The sequence below is a fragment of the Protomyctophum bolini genome (genome assembly GCF_963924005.1).
Source record: "Protomyctophum bolini genome assembly, chromosome: 18".
Taxonomy (NCBI): Eukaryota; Metazoa; Chordata; class Actinopteri; order Myctophiformes; family Myctophidae; genus Protomyctophum; species Protomyctophum bolini.
Window position 1 is genome coordinate 1,468,781 of NC_137879.1, and position 16,853 is coordinate 1,485,633.

Here is a 16,853-nt window from a genome sequence, read left to right on the forward strand (position 1 = left end):
TGAGCTAAGGGCGGGACATGTGCGAAACCGGATGTGAAGCTATATAGACACGTCAATATGATTGGTTGTGTTTGCACGCCCACACAGTGATAGACAGACGGTCCCATCCAATCATCTACCAAGTATCTTGAAAAAAATAAACAGCCCCGTCATCAAATTGCCTCCCGAGATCCCAGATCCCAATAAGATGTGAAACAAACTTGTGTAGCAAGCTTCTTGGATCTGGCAGCGTCAGGTTATCACTGCCTTGCTCTCTCCCGCAATGTTAATGCTAAGTTACACCTATTTTATGTAAATAACATGGTAAAATGTGCAGCATTGCGAGGTAAAGGGGAGACACTTTAATTGTGAAGGGACGACAGGATGAGGAGAGGTGTTGTTGTTGCTAATTGTCCAGAGTAATGGCTGCGTGTGATATTGAACAGTCAAACTATATTCGTATCAATATGCGGCTGTATCAACAAAATAATGATGTCATAGGTATACGGGGGCCTCATATTTGGTCTTGAAACGGGCCTCCAGATTCCTAAGGCCGGCCCTGGCTACAGTACAGCTCAGCCCTGGAGTCTGTGGGCTGTATTTTACCAGGTCTTATTCCCTATAACTTGAGTAAACTAAAGACTACAAGCTCACATCAATCTACCAGTAAGACGCGCAAACGCGGGAAGCGAACGCAGCTCGTACATATTTGTTTTTTTTTAAAGATTTATTTTTAAGTTATAATTTTTTTAAGTTAAGTTTTTAACTTAGCCATAACCATATAAGGAGTCCCCAAAGCAGCTATACGTCCAAATATGGAGTGTGTTGCATCAATCACAAACAAATCACTCAGCTCCATATATGGGCACAAAGGGGGGACACACACACACAGACAGACATGATCTGCTAGGTCTCATAGTAAGTGCTCACTGCGTTCGCAACAAGCTCACATCAATCTACAAGCTCACATCAATCTACAAGCTCACATCAATCTACAAGCCCACATCAATCTACAAGCTCACATCAATCTACAAGCTCACATCAATCTACAAGCTCACATCAATCTACAAGCTCACATCAATCTACAAGCTCACATCAATCTACAAGCTCACATCAATCTACAAGCCCACATCAATCTACAAGCTCACATCAATCTACAAGCCCACATCAATCTACAAGCTCACATCAATCTACAAGCTCACAACAATCTAACAACAATCTACAAACTCACATCAATCTACAAGCCCACAAACGATCTACAAGCTCACATCAATCTACAAGCTCACATCAATCTACAAGCTCACATCAATCTACAAGCCCACATCAATCTACAAGCCCACATCAATCTACAAGCCCACATCAATCTACAAGCCCACATCAATCTACAAGCCCACATCAATCTACAAGCCCACATCAATCTACAAGCCCACATCAATCTACAAGCCCACATCAATCTACAAGCCCACATCAATCTACAAGCTCACATCAATCTACAAGCTCACATCAATCTACAAACTCACATCAATCTACAAGCTCACATCAATCTACAAGCTCACATCAATCTACAAGCTCACATCAATCTACAAGCTCACATCAATCTACAAGCCCACATCAATCTACAAGCCCACATCAATCTACAAGCTCACATCAATCTACAAGCTCACATCAATCTACAAGCCCACATCAATCTACAAGCTCACAACAATCTACAAGCTCACATCAATCTACAAGCTCACATCAATCTACAAGCCCACAAACGATCTACAAGCCCACATCAATCTACAAGCTCACATCAATCTACAAGCCCACATCAATCTACAAGCCCACATCAATCTACAAGCCCACATCAATCTACAAGCTCACATCAATCTACAAGCCCACATCAATCTACAAGCTCACATCAATCTACAAGCCCACATCAATCTACAAGCCCACATCAATCTACAAGCCCACATCAATCTACAAGCTCACATCAATCTACAAGCTCACATCAATCTACAAGCCCACATCAATCTACAAGCTCACATCAATCTACAAGCTCACAACAATCTACAAGCTCACAACAATCTACAAGCTCACATCAATCTACCAGTAAGACGCGCAAACGCGGGAAGCGAACGCAGCTCGTACATATTTGGGTTTTTTTTAAGATTTATTTTTAAGTTATAATTTTTTTAAGTCAAGTTATTTTTAAGTTAAGTTTTTAACTTAGCCATAACCATATAAGGAGTCCCCAAAGCAGCTATACGTCCAAATATGGAGTGTGTTGCATCAATCACAAACATATCATATTAAATGTATTAAAATTAAATGTAGTCGCATTAGTGGTGATAGAAGATCGAATCCTCTGTTCAGTCAGTGTGTTCATAGGGGTCGAGACCGTCAATATCCTTGATTTTGTTCAGGTAACGCTCCTTTTCCTCAAAGTTAAGCTTGTCCTTATAAGCAAGGTATGTAGAGGCCGACGTTTTTTTTCTTCCATCCTGGTGTTGGCTCACTGTGTTGTCGCCAGGAACGAGCTCGTAGAACTCCCTCTGGTGTTTTAAAATTAGAACGCACACGGATGGTCGCTGAATGTAAACAAAGCAGAAAAGCCTGCCAACATGGCGGCCGCTACCACGTGACACATATGTTAACGCCCCCTGCGGGAGATTTTGGCAGACCCTATAGTCCCTTCCTAACATTTTTAGTCTAGTTTTTATTTGTTGACCAAAATCGACAGTATACAGTATTTAGTCTTAGTTTTAGTCGTTATAGCTTCGTTTTTTTTTTTTTCATTTACGGTATAGTTCCCATTTAGTTTTCGTCAGTTGGAGAAAAAAAAAGTATAGTCGACGAGCATTTTTCGTCTTTGTTTTTAGTCGACGAAAACAACGCTGGTCTCAGGGCTTTGCAGCGCCGGCACAACATGTACAAATATGTACAACGTTCCTTCTGGAGCGATACTTTGACACGAATACATCCTGTACAATAATAATGAAGCAACATTCCATTCTCCCGCCGACTGATACTACTGTCCTTTGATGTGTAATACTCCCTGGCTGCGTGCTGTTGTACTGAACGGAACGCAGCGTACTGTAACAGCACACTTACGCACGTTTCATACACACTACTTTTGTAGTCGCTTCTGGTAAATTAATACATTGTAACACTGATCAGAAGAAGGTTACAACCAGATGCTGCACATGCTCATCACACAGAGGAGAAAACACATACTAATAGTACTTGACGCACACACACACACACACACACACACACACACACACACGACATTCTCCCAGCATGGAACATGACCCAAGATTGCACGCGCCACAGACGCATGCACGCGCACACGCACACCTTGAATCCCTTAAAGACACACAGCCCACGGCTATTTATAAATCCTAATAACTAAAGCTAGAGAATAGTTTGGGTGCGTGTGTGTGTGTGTGTGTGTGTCTGTGTGTGTGTGTGTGTGACTGTGAGTGTGTGTCTCTCTCTGTGTGTGTGTGACTGTGTGTGTGTGTGTGTGTGTGTGTGTGTGTGTGTGTGTGTGTGTGTGTGTCTCTCTCTGTGTGTGTGTGACTGTGTGTGTGTGTGTGTGTGTGTGTACAGTAGGATAATTCTATGGTATGCTAATGTCTGTTTACAGTGATCTGTTTCTCACACACAGTGTCAAAGTCTTTAGGAGACAATATAGCATTCTAATACTATAGTACAGGTAATTCATGTGGGTCATGTTTGGAATTGTAACAGCTGAAATATATTATATATATAATATATATAATGATATATCAGTAATGTGATATTAACCTGAGGGCCGCATTAAGTGAAGGTGGGGGCCGCATGTGGCCCCCGGGCCGCCAGTTGCCCCATGTATGACTTAGAGTATATGTACTTAGAGTATATGTACTCTCTCTCCAGTGCTGACGGCCACGCTACACAGCTACGACACGCACACACGCACACGCACACACGCACACACACGCACACGCATGACCATGCAGACACCAGGAGGGTTTGTTTTGGAAGTGAAACATGGGCCTCTTCATGAGCGCACACACACACACACACACGCACACGCACACACACACACACGCACACAGACCACATGTTTTAGCCCTCCTGGGGAATCGTACTACAGAGTCGTGCATTGTCCATACACACACACACACACACACACACACATAAACACGCACAATGATGTCACTTCAATGCAGCCGTTTCCCAAATCAAGATCAGCTGTCTTCTACAGTACAGGGGGGTCCCTGGGGAGGGGAGGGGGTTCCAGGGGGTCCCCAGGGGGTCCCTGGGATGTCCCTGGGGGAGGGGGTCCCAGGGGGTCCCCAGGGGGTCCCTGGGGTGTCCCTGGGGGAGGGGGTCCCAGGGGGTCCCCAGGGGGTCCCTGGGGTGTCCCTGGGGGAGGGGGTCCCAGGGGGTCCACCAGCAAAACGACAAACAGGTTAATAATCGCAACAGTTTTTCTGCGGCTATTTTCCGAAACAGATTTTGAAACATCTTACGGGGGTCCAAATAGGGGGTCCGCGCTCCGCAGGCCAAGACACTGGTGGTGAAGTGGTTTTTATATCATTATGTAAATATCCAACTCCACCCCCCCCCCCCCCCCCCCCACCAACCCTTACGCACAAGATCGTGAGAAAAACAATCTGTGATCTGGTATCGGTCCCAAAAAATAGTGTTTACAGCAAATAACTGAGGTCTGCAAATGTTATATAACGTGTGGATTGATGTGCACAACCAGTACAGCACAGCACAGCACAGCACAGCACAGCACAGCACAGTACAGTACAGTACAGCACAGTACAGTACAGTACAGTACAGTACAGTACAGAAGGGAGGATGATCACTGCCATAAGTGTGAAACAGATTATTGTAAAATGTAATATTCCAAAAACGTTTAATCAGTTAAATTAAATCACTCACATCTATACAAATTACATCCAGCACGTACAGTAATTGTTGTACATTCGTTCAAACTGTTTTAAGCATCATGTCATGCTTTAGCTATTTAAAAATATCAGATCTACAAGCTCACCATAGCTTAGTACACATACAGCGCACAGTACAGTACAGATAGAGGAACATATGACACGTGATGCGTTCTCTTGCAGGACACAGAGGTTTACTGTAAATACAGTATGGGGGCAGAAAGACGTACTTCTGAGAAGGATCAAAACATCTAGAGGAGCGTTCGTTTGACGCCCGCTTGATTCATACCTGGTTGACCGGCGGTGTGTGTGTGTGTGTGTGTGTGTCGCACGCGCGCTGAAAAACAGCAGATCTACAAGCTCACAGCGTGTCGCGGCCGCAACACGTTGTGAGCTTCCAGTTTTTCTGTAGATCTGCTATTTTTTTGAAAAATCGTAAAAAAAATGCGGCGCAAACCTTTGAAATAGGGATGCACAGAAAGGGGCCGAAAACCGAATACCGAATATGATTAATATTATATATTTTTTTTATTATTATAATAAAACACCATAACTGTATATAGAACTATATAGAGAGAGAGAGTACATATACTCTAAGTACATCTACTCTAAGTCACACATGGGGCAACTGGCGGCCCGGGGGCCACATGCGGCCCCCACCTTCACTTAATGCGGCCCTCAGGTTAATATCACATTACTGATATATCATGATATATATATCATTGCGAATGCAATGAGCACTTACTATGAGACCTAGCAGATCATGTCTGTCTGTCTGTCCGTGTGTCCGTATGTCTGTCCCGCTATCCAAATATGGAGTGTGTTGCATCAGCAATCACTCAGCTCCATATATGGGCACAAAAGGGGCCAGGTCCACTCAGCTCCATATATGGGCACAAAAGGGGCCAGGTCCACATATACAGTAACAGCGGGACAGACTGCGTTCGCTTCCCGCGTTTGCGCATCTTACTGGTATATATATATATTATATATATAATATATTTCAGCTGTTACAATTCCAAACATGACCCACATGAATTACCTGTACTATAGTATTAGAATGCTATATTGTCTCCTAAAGACTTTGACACTGTGTGTGAGAAACAGATCACTGTAAACAGACATTAGCATACCGTAGTATATAGAACTGCACATGGATGGAATGAGACTCTCATCGTCACAGAACGCCGTAAAAGGTCCATTTGGACCCTCATGCCGGCCCCCGGGACCACCCGTTGAGAACCCAGAGGGTCCCCGGGAACACATTAGTATAATGGATATTCAATTCTTCACACTATCTAGAACACACACTAGCAGCACACAGTGTTATCTGGAGGTGGAGAAAAAAAAATAAAACCCACAACATGGCTTGTGATTGGCTCAAGGAATCACAACACAGCTTTTTCATTGGCTCAGGGAATCACAGAGAGGAGTCCTTTGTGCATATACGATATTATGCCCTATGTGATGTCGCTTGAACTTAATGAACTTAAAGGACAACTTTAGTTTTTTTTCAACCAAGGTTCATGTTTTAGGTTGTTATTAGAGAAACTAAAAGGTGAGTGTTCATTTTCTTTCATTTGCTGCTTTCTTTCGTTTTAGGGATTTTAGCAGTTTTTGACAGGGGGGCGGGGGCATTCGAGCATGGGGCTAAATATGTATTGTTTTACAAAATATTATGGCGATTCATTTTTTTATTATTTACTATAGTCCTAATAAACCCCAAGAAATTACATCTGACCACAAAAGATCACGGGATCTATTGAATGTGACAAACTGACATATTGAGCCTATACACACAGTATAAGCCTTCCCCCAGTATGGTAGATCACATTCAGTAGATCCTGTGATCTGCTGTGGCCAGATGTAATTTCCTGGGGTTTATTAGGACTAGTAAATAATACAAAAATAAATCACCATAAAATGTTGTAAAAAAATACATATTTTGCCCCATGCTCGAATGCCCCCGCCCCCCCTGTCAAAAAGAGCTAAAATCCCTAAAACGAAAGAAAGCAGCAAATGAAAAATAAATTAAGACTCATCTTTTAACTTTCTCTGATAACAACCTAAAACATGAACCTTGGTTGAAAAAAACTAAAGTTGTCCTTTAAAGCAGAAATAGCGTGCATTTTAAAACCGTTTTTAAATATTGAATAATCATATTGTCTATGTCCCACCAAGCTTATTTCTAACGGTCTGAGCCTCAGTCACCACTCTGATATAACCAGTCCTGGCATAGAATGGAAACAAGCCTGTGTTTATCTAGCATCAGTATTAGAATGACTCAAATATTAAATAATCTGCACACCAGCACCACCACCACCAGCACCTGCACAGCACACCACACGTACAGTACAGTAGGTGGTGGAGCTACCAGCTATAGCTGGTAGAACCTTGAGGGTTCTACCAGAACCATGAGGGCATTGGAAGGAAGGGTTCTATACCGGCTAGCTGGTACAGAACCCTCAGGGTATAAATGAACCCTCAGGGTTGTACCAGAACCATGAGGGCATTGGAATGAAGGGTTCTATACCGGCTAGCTGGTACAGAACCCTCAGGGTATAAATGAACCCTCAGGGTATAAATGAACCCTCAGGGTTCTAGCAGAACCATGAGGGCACTGGAAGGAAGGGTTCTATACCAGCTAGCTGGTACAGAACCATCAGGGTATAAATGAACCCTCAGGGTATAAATGAACCCTCAGGGTATAAATGAACCCTCAGGGTTCTACCAGAACCATGAGGGCACTGGAATGAAGGCCAGTGTTGACATTGCCAACAGTCACACATAGATATCAAGCCCTCAGCCTGTGTTTTGACACTTTCAGATAAAGGTTACGCACGCACGCACGCATCCACCCACTCAACACGGATTTTCCTGGAGGCTTTTAAAACATGCCTAAAATCAGATCTTGAACACAACAAAACTTAAACTCAGGATTAAACTGGAGTAAATCTAAAAAGTGATTGGATCAGACTTCCTTCGGATACATGGCGAATGCATTAATTCCTTGCATTGTGCACTGAAGTCTTTCTGTGCCTCCCCCAGAAGCAAAGATTTGAGTTAAAAATGTTCGCTTTGAAAGAATATAATACATTCAAACATTTGTGCAGCATTTTCACGATTTTTCCAAAAAGAAATATAGCAGACCTACAAGCTCGTAGCGCGGCACCGAGTGCCGCCCTACGAGCTTGTAGATCTGCTATTTTTCAACAGCTTAAAGTGCAACATAATGCTTTAAAACACCAAAAGGGGGTTAATTCCTCTCCTCCCGTCCTGAATGGGTTAATGCTAAGTGCGCAGCGAGCGCTGGTAGCGAGTCTTTAACGACCTCTCATAACAGCTTTACGGTAATCTCTGCGCTATTAAATGAGAATTATTTAAAAAAAAACATAAAACAGCCGAGCCAATTCTCTGCCGCGCCACGCCGTGCCCAGAAAGCCTTGCTTTTCACCACCAAAGTATTAATGGCTCTGGAACCCTGGCTAGCTACCGCTGGCTAGCTACCGTGTACAGATGACGCAAGTACACCAACCTCCTACCCAACCCCCCCCTAGTAAAATATAGGATCATAGAATGCAGACAGACAGTAAACTATAGGATCATAGAATGCAGAGAGACAGTAAACTATAGGATCATAGAATGCAGAGAGACAGTAAACTATAGGATCATAGAATGCAGAGAGACAGTAAACTATAGGATCATACAATGCAGAGAGACAGTAAACTATAGGATCATAGAATGCAGAGAGACAGTATACTATAGGATCATAGAATGCAGACAGACGGTAAACTATAGGATCATAGAATGCAGAGAGACAGTAAACTATAGGATCATAGAATGCAGACAGACGGTAAACTATAGGATCATAGAATGCAGACAGACGGTAAACTATAGGATCATAGAATGCAGACAGACGGTAAACTATAGGATCATAGAATGCAGAGAGACAGTAAACTATAGGATCATAGAATGCAGAGAGACAGTAAACTATAGGATTATAGAATGCAGAGAGACAGTAAACTATAGGATCATAGAATGCAGAGACAGTAAACTATAGGATCATAGAATGCAGACAGACAATAAACTATAGGATCATAGAATGCAGAGAGACAGTAAACTATAGGATCACAGAATGCAGAGAGACAGTAAACTATAGGATCACAGAATGCAGAGAGACAGTAAACTATAGGATCATAGAATGCAGAGAGACAGTAAACTATAGGATCATAGAATGCAGAGAGACAGTAAACTATAGGATCATAGAATGCAGAGAGACAGTAAACTATAGGATCACAGAATGCAGAGAGACAGTAAACTATAGGATCATAGAATGCAGAGAGACAGTGTAGCGTCTCAGTGGTGAGTGTGTGAGTAAAGGAACCTTCACATCCACCACAGTATATATACCAACAGAACAGGGTTTAAACTGGAATATACCAACAGTTTACACTAAGTGTGAATGAACAGGGTTTAAACTGGAATATACCAACAGTTTACACTAAGTGTGAATGAACAGGGTTTAAACTGGAATATACCAACAGTTTACACTAAGTGTGAATGAACAGGGTTTAAACTGGAATATACCAACAGTTTACACTAAGTGTGAATGAACAGGCTTTTAAAGAGAGTCAAAAGGATGCAGATGAAGAACAGCTGCACTAATTGGCGTCGTTAAGGCGTGCATGGAAACAGTTTGTGTTGCGCGTGATTTCACACCAGAAGATATATAAGATGATGCACCATGTTGAAAATGACTGTGGACGCCGAGAGAGAGAAGAGAGACAGACACACAGACAGACAGACAGACAGACAGACAGACAGACACACAGACAGGGCGATGTTGTCTTGGAGCGTTTCCAAAGCAGGAGGACCAAAGCGAGTCCGTCATGCTGCTGTAGCAGTGAGGAACAAACTGTATTCCTTTGGAGGCTACAGTGATGGATGGACCTTCAACAACATGGAACAGATGGATGTCCATGTCTTCAACACAATGTCTTTATGCTGGAAGAAGTTACCTCCAGTGGAACCTGGAAGAGGAGACGGTCACCTTGAGGTTCCATCCAGGCGCCGGAGCCACACAGCTGTGTTGGTTGAAGATACAGTCTACATCTGGGGAGGATACTGGAGAGGGAAGTACTGCAATGTGCTTTATGCATTTGATGTTGACGCCCACAGATGGTTCCAACCCAGGGTTTCTGCCACTGTTCCAGAGGAGAGGTCTAACCACTCAGCCTGTGTGTTGGAGAAGGTCATGTTTATCCATGGAGGAACCAACCAGACTAGATATACTAATGACATGTACAAGTTGGACACCAGCACAATGGTCTGGTCTTTAATGAACACCAGAGGAACTCCACCTCCTGCTTCAAGGTGTCACTCTGCTACCATCATTGGGACAAAGATATTTGTATTTGGGGGCTGCATGGGGGGTCAGTACCTCAACACCATCAGAGTGTTTGACACAGAGACCGCCCACTGGCTGAGCACACCTTCTGCACAGCTTCTTCCAGAAGGACGCTGGAAACATTCTGCCTTTACCTACAATGGAGAGCTGTACATATTTGGTGGTTACAACGGTAACAAGAACCTAAACGATGTGTGGAAATTCAGTCCAGAGACCTTCTCCTGGAAGAAGGTTGAGCCCAAGGGGAAAGGTCCAGGTCCAATGTATGGTATGTGCTGTTGCATTGTGGGAGATCATATCATCCTCTTTGGAGGAAGGAAAGGAGATGACACTATCTCTGATGAGCTGTTCATCTTAGACCTGAGTCCTCGTCTTAAGACGTTATGTAAGCTAGCAGTTATTCAGAACGCTCTGGACCAATCAGAACTCACACACGACATCAGGTGGGAACTGGCAGCCATGACCAAAACATCGTCAAAAAGCAACATGTCAGCCAACTGAGAGAAAACCACAGTAAAGGAACCTTCACATCCATCACAGTAAAGGAACCTTCACATCCATAACAGTATATATACCAACAGAACAGGGTTTAAACTGGAATATACCAACAGTTTACACTAAGTGTGAATGAACAGGGTTTAAACTGGAATATACCAACAGTTTACACTAAGTGTGAATGAACAGGGTTTTAAAGAGAGTCAAAGGATGCAGATGAAGAACAGCTGCACTAATTGGCGTCGTTAAGGCGTGCATGGAAACAGTTTGTGTTTCGCGTGATTTCACAGCAGAAGATATATAAGACGATGCACCGTGTTGAAAATGACTGTAGACGTAGAGAGAGAAGAGAGACACAGACACAGACAGGGTGATGTTGTCTTGGACCGTTTCCAAAGCAGGAGGACCAAAGCGAGTCCGTCATGCTGCTGTAGCAGTGAGGAACAAACTGTATTCCTTTGGAGGCTACTGTGATGGATGGACCAACTACATGGAACAGATGGATGTCCATGTCTTCAACACAATGTCTTTATGCTGGAAGAAGTTAACTCCAGTGGAACCTGGAAAAGGAGACGGTGACCTTGAGGTTCCATCCAGGCGCTACGGCCACACAGCTGTGTTGGTTGAAGATACAGTCTACATCTGGGGAGGCTACTGGAGAGGGAAGTACTACAATGTGCTTTATGCATTTGATGTTGACGCCCACAGATGGTTCAAACCCAAGGTTTCTGGCACTGTTCCAGAGGAGAGGAGCGACCACTCAGCCTGTGTGTTGGACAATCTCATGTTTATCCATGGAGGATACAGCAAGCTGAATATATCCACTAATGACATGTGCAAGTTGGACACCAGCACAATGGTCTGGTCTTTAATTAACACCAGAGGAACTCCACCTCCTGCTTCATGGCGTCACTCTGCTACCATCATTGGGACAAAGATGTTTGTATTTGGGGGCTACATAATAATAATAATAATGAATTTTATTTATAATGCACTTTTCATTCACAAGGAATCTCAGAGTGCTACAAGGTTTAAAAACATATGATATCATAAAAGGTTAAAAACAGGTTTAACAAAAAACAGTGCAAAAACAGTTCAGCATAAAAAGGCCTTCCGGAACAGGAAGGTTTTCAGGCCTTTTTTAAAACATTCCACAGTCTGTGGCACTCTCAGGTCTATGGGGAGGCCATTCCACAAACGTGGTGCTGCTGAGCAAAAGGCCCGGTCCCCCATGGTGCGTAGCTTGGTGTCCGGAACATGGAGTAGGAGTTTGTTTGCAGATCTGAGGGTGCGGGTGGAGGATGTTTTTGGAGGGGTGATTAGTTCCTGTAGGTATGGAGGGGTATGTCCGTTTATGCAGTTGTAAGTGATCAGCAGGACCTTGTAGTGGATCCTGGCTGTAACGGGGAGCCAGTGCAATGTGAGGAGGATGGGTGTGATATGGTCATGCTTGCGGACTTTCATCAGGACCCTGGCAGCGCTGTTCTGGATGTATTGCAGCTTCTGTATATGTTTGCCAGGAATCCCGATGAAGAGGGCGTTGCAGTAGTCCAGTCTAGAGGAGATAAAGGCATGGATGAGCTTCTCTGCATCTGACTGGGTTAGAAGGGGGCGGAGTTTGGAGATGTTTTTGAGATGGTAGAATGCGGTTCTGCATAGAATTTTTATGTGGGCACTGAATGTCAGGTGAGGGTCAAACCTGACACCCAGGTTTGTGACTGAGGAGGAGAAGGGGATAACCTGGCCGTCGAAGGTGAGATGGGACATGGGGCATGAAATAATCTGGTGTGGTGTGCCAACAAGAAGGGCTTCAGTTTTGCTACTGTTTAACTGAAGGAAGTTGTTGCTCATCCATGCCTTTATCTCCCCAAGACCGGTGGTGAGACATGATATGGCTGCAGAGGGGTTGGGGGCAGTCTTAATATAAAGCTGGGTGTCATCAGCGTAACAGTGGAAGGAAAGTCCATGTCCGCTGATGACACGACCAAGGGGCAGCATATAAATGATAAATAAGAGTGGACCAAGAACCGAACCCTGCGGAACACCACATGTGACGGGGAGCAGCTTGGACTTGCACCCACCCAGTGAAACATATTCAGTCCTATCAGACAGGTAGGACTGAAACCACTTAAGTGCAGTGCCTGACAGTCCAGTGGCAGTGTGTAGACGCTCCAGGAGGATAGCATGATCCACCGTATCAAATGCAGCGGTTAGGTCAAGGAGGATGAGGAGAGATGGTGATCCTTCATCAGCTGCCATCAGTAGGTCATTCGTCACCCTCAGCAGGGCCGTTTCAGTACTGTGGGCTGTACGAAACCCAGACTGAAATGTCTCAAAAAGGTCGTTGTGTTTGAGATGGTCCTGGAGCTGAGAGGCAACCACCTTCTCTAACACTTTGGACAGGAAGGCGAGGTTGGAGATAGGCCTGTAATTGGCCAGAACCTCCGGGTCCAGGGTGGGCTTTTTTAGAAGGGGACGGATGACAGCAACCTTAAGAGCAGTTGGTACATGACCAGTTTGAAGGGAGATGTTGACAGTTTGTGTAATGAGAGGACTGAGGGTGGGAATGTGTGGTTTAAGCAGAGCAGTGGGAATGGGGTCCAGGGCACATGTGCAGGATTTCATCTTGCTGAGGATTTTCTCCATGTGGCTCTGCTGAACCTCAGTGAAATATGGAAGGGGCGGCACAATCCCCAGCAGGGGGTTGGTGCCAGGAGAAGGCAGGGGGGAGGGGGGGGGGGGGGGGGCATCAGAGAGCGAATGTTGTTGACCTTGGATCTAAAAGAGTCAATAAAATTATTACATTGCTCCTCAGTTGCCTCAGTTAATGAAGATGATTGTGGCTTCAGAAGATTGTCTATTGTGGAAAAAAAGTGTTTAGAGTTGCCAGGGTTTTTATTTATTAGGTCGGAGTAGAACTGAGACTGAGCATCTTTAAGGGATTTGGAATATGCCTTTTGATGCTCATGGAAAATCTGCTTATGCACAGTGAGCCCAGAGTGCTTGAAGCGTCGTTCCAGAACCCGCCCAGTTCTTTTCATTTTCCGCAGTTCCTCTGTGAACCAAGGGGCGGAGCGTGAGAATCTGACCTCACGTGTCTTGACAGGGGCATGGAGGTCAAAAACACTGCTCAAGGATGTGTTATAGTGCTCTACTATTTCATCCATTGATGCAGAGACTGGGAGGGAGATGTTCTGAAGATCCATGGTCATGGTGGCTGGGTCAATATTTTTCCAGTTTCGGAAAACCATTTTCCGCTTCGGTCTGGTAGGGGGCAGCAGAAATGTCAAGGTTATTGAGACCACCATGTGGTCAGACACACCCAGACTGTAGACCTGCAGGTTGTTAATGGGGGCAGAGTCAGTGATGACTAAGTCAAGGGTGTGCCCCTTGTTGTGAGTAGGAACCCCAACATGTTGCTGCAGACCAAGACACTCAAGTGCACTCAAGAACTCTGCTGCAAAACGACAGGAGGGATTGTCCACATGAATATTCAGATCACCAATAATCACAGTGTTTGATGACACAGTGCAGAGTGAGGTGAGTAAATCATGTATTTCAGGGAGAAAAGATGGGTTCGGTTTGGGAGGTCGGTAAATCAGAAGAACTGTCATGGAGTTTGGAGGTTTGCTTTTGAATGCAAGGCATTCCATGGAAGAAAAGCCAGGCATCGGCAGGGGAGACAGTTTCAGTTCAGCCCGGTGTATGATGGCCAAGCCACCACCACGGGTGGTGCGGGCTTTTTCCATGTAAGTGTAGCCAGGGGGGCAGGCTTTATTAAGCTCTGAATAATCCCCTGGATTGTGGAAGGTTTCAACTAGGCACATGAAATCAAGTTCTTTCTCCAAGATATGATTATGTATGAGGGAGGATTTATTGGTAATAGATTGTGCATTCCACAATTCCATGGTGACACTGGCAGGAGACAGAGCTCCACATGCTCTACATGGAGGGTCAGTTCTGCAACACCATCAGAGTGTTTGACACAGAGACCGCCCACTGGCTGAGCACACCTTCAGCACAGCCGCTTCCAGAAGGACGCTGGTGTCATTCAGTCTTTACTTACAATGGAGAGCTGTACATATTTGGTGGCTGCAACAGTTACCAGACCTTCAATGATGTGTGGAAATTCAGTCCAGAGACCTTCTCCTGGAAGAAGGTTGAGCCCAAGGGGAAAGGACCAGGTCCAATGTATGGTATGTGCTGTTGCATGGTGGGAGATCATATCATCCTCTTTGAAGGAAGGAAAGGAGATTACACTATCTCTGATGAGCTGTTCATCTTAGACCTGAGTCCTCGTCTTAAGACGTTATGTAAGCTAGCAGTTATTCAGAACGCTCTGGACCAATCAGAACTCACACACGACATCAGGTGGGAACTGGCAGCCATGACCAAAACATCGTCAAAAAGCAACATGTCAGCCAACTGAGAGAAAACCACAGTAAAGGAACCTTCACATCCATAACAGTGCGTCTCAGTAAACTATAGGATCATAGAATGCAAGGGGCACGGTGGCTCAGTTGGTAGTGCTGTCGCCTCACAGCTAGAAGGTCCTGGGTTCGATTCCCGCTCGGGGCACTGTGGGTGCTGGCGGCGTGTTTCCTCCTCCGCGTCATCAGTGCCCATACCCGAAGGCGGGGTTGGCGAAAGGGCCTTTCTGAGTGGAGTTTTCATGTTCTCCCCGTGTCCCCTAGGGTAGGTACCCTCACAAAAACATGCTGTAATCCTGGTCTCTAAACTGCCTCCCCCTGGCCAGCCGGGGCGCCTGATGGAGGGGAAAGGAACTGGTTGGAATAACGTGTTCCTTCCACTCTCTACGTCCAACCAGGGAAACTCCCCCCTGTCAGGTGTAAAGGAGCAACTTGGACACTCAAGCATGAAGGAAGCATGAGTTCAAGTCCGTTGCTCTCCCCAGTTTGGTGGAGGGTGTGTAGAGCCCAGGATCACATTAGATGATTGACGCAGGGGTGAAAAATGGGTTACAAAATCGTGGGATAAAAAATATATTTAAAAAAAAGAATCATAGAATGCAGAGAGACAGTAAACTATAGGATCGTAGAATGCAGACAGACAGTAAACTATAGGATCATAGAATGCAGACAGACAGTAAACTATAGGATCATAGAATGCAGACAGACAGTAAACTATAGGATCATAGAATGCAGAGAGACAGTAAACTATAGGATCATAGAATGCAGAGAGACGGTAAACTATAGGATCGTAGAATGCAGAGAGACGGTAAACTATAGGATCATAGAATGCAGAGAGACAGTAAACTATAGGATCGTAGAATGCAGAGACAGTAAACTATAGGATCATAGAATGCAGAGAGACAGTAAACTATAGGATCATAGAATGCAGAGAGACAGTAAACTATAGGATCATAGAATGCAGAGAGACAGTAAACTATAGGATCATAGAATGCAGACAGACAGTAAACTATAGGATCATAGAATGCAGAGACAGTAAACTATAGGATCATAGAATGCAGAGAGACAGTAAACTATAGGATCATAGAATGCAGAGAGACGGTAAACTATAGGATCATAGAATGCAGAGAGACAGTAAACTATAGGATCATAGAATGCAGAGAGACAGTAAACTATAGGATCGTAGAATGCAGAGAGAGTGCTATCTTCCCAAAGCTGTTGGCAGAGAAAGGTCTTGTTGCGTGTGTGTGCGTGCGTGCGTGCGTGCGTGCGTGCATGCGTGCTTGCGGTGCGTGCGTGCGTGCGTGCGTGCGTGCGTGCGGTGCGTGCGTGCGTGCGTGCTTGCTTGCGGTGCGTGTGCGTGTGCGTGTGCGTGTGCGTGCGTGCGTGCTTGCGGTGCGTGCGTGCGTGCGTGCGTGCTTGCGTGCTTGCGGTGCGTGCGTGCGTGCGTGCGTGCGTGCGTGCGTGCGTGCGTGCGTGCGTGCGTGCGTGCGTGCGTGCGTGTACACTTGTGACCGGCCTCCGGGGCGCCCACAGCCACTCCAGGCTGTATAAATGAAACACAAGCTAATGTAATCCACCAGCCTGGATAGATTCATTATCAGGAGATAAAGC

General features: G+C 45.0%; 3 protein-coding genes across 6 annotated transcripts in view; 1 reads left to right on the plus strand and 2 right to left on the minus strand.

Moving 5' to 3' along the window:
* The window catches only part of LOC308333367 (vacuolar protein-sorting-associated protein 25), a 208,638-nt gene that overhangs the window by 157,646 nt on the left and 34,139 nt on the right, over nucleotides 1-16,853 (minus strand). The gene's annotated exons all lie outside the window — the stretch shown is intronic.
* Nucleotides 1-16,853, minus strand: part of wnk4a (WNK lysine deficient protein kinase 4a) — a 114,774-nt gene that overhangs the window by 90,651 nt on the left and 7,270 nt on the right. The gene's annotated exons all lie outside the window — the stretch shown is intronic.
* Nucleotides 11,183-15,238, plus strand: LOC308333050 (kelch domain-containing protein 3-like; the record flags this gene model as incomplete). Its single annotated transcript, XM_080789247.1, has 2 exons — nucleotides 11,183-11,758; nucleotides 14,732-15,238. 2 exons carry the CDS (start codon nucleotides 11,183-11,185, stop codon nucleotides 15,236-15,238), a joined length of 1,083 nt encoding a protein of 360 aa, XP_080645373.1.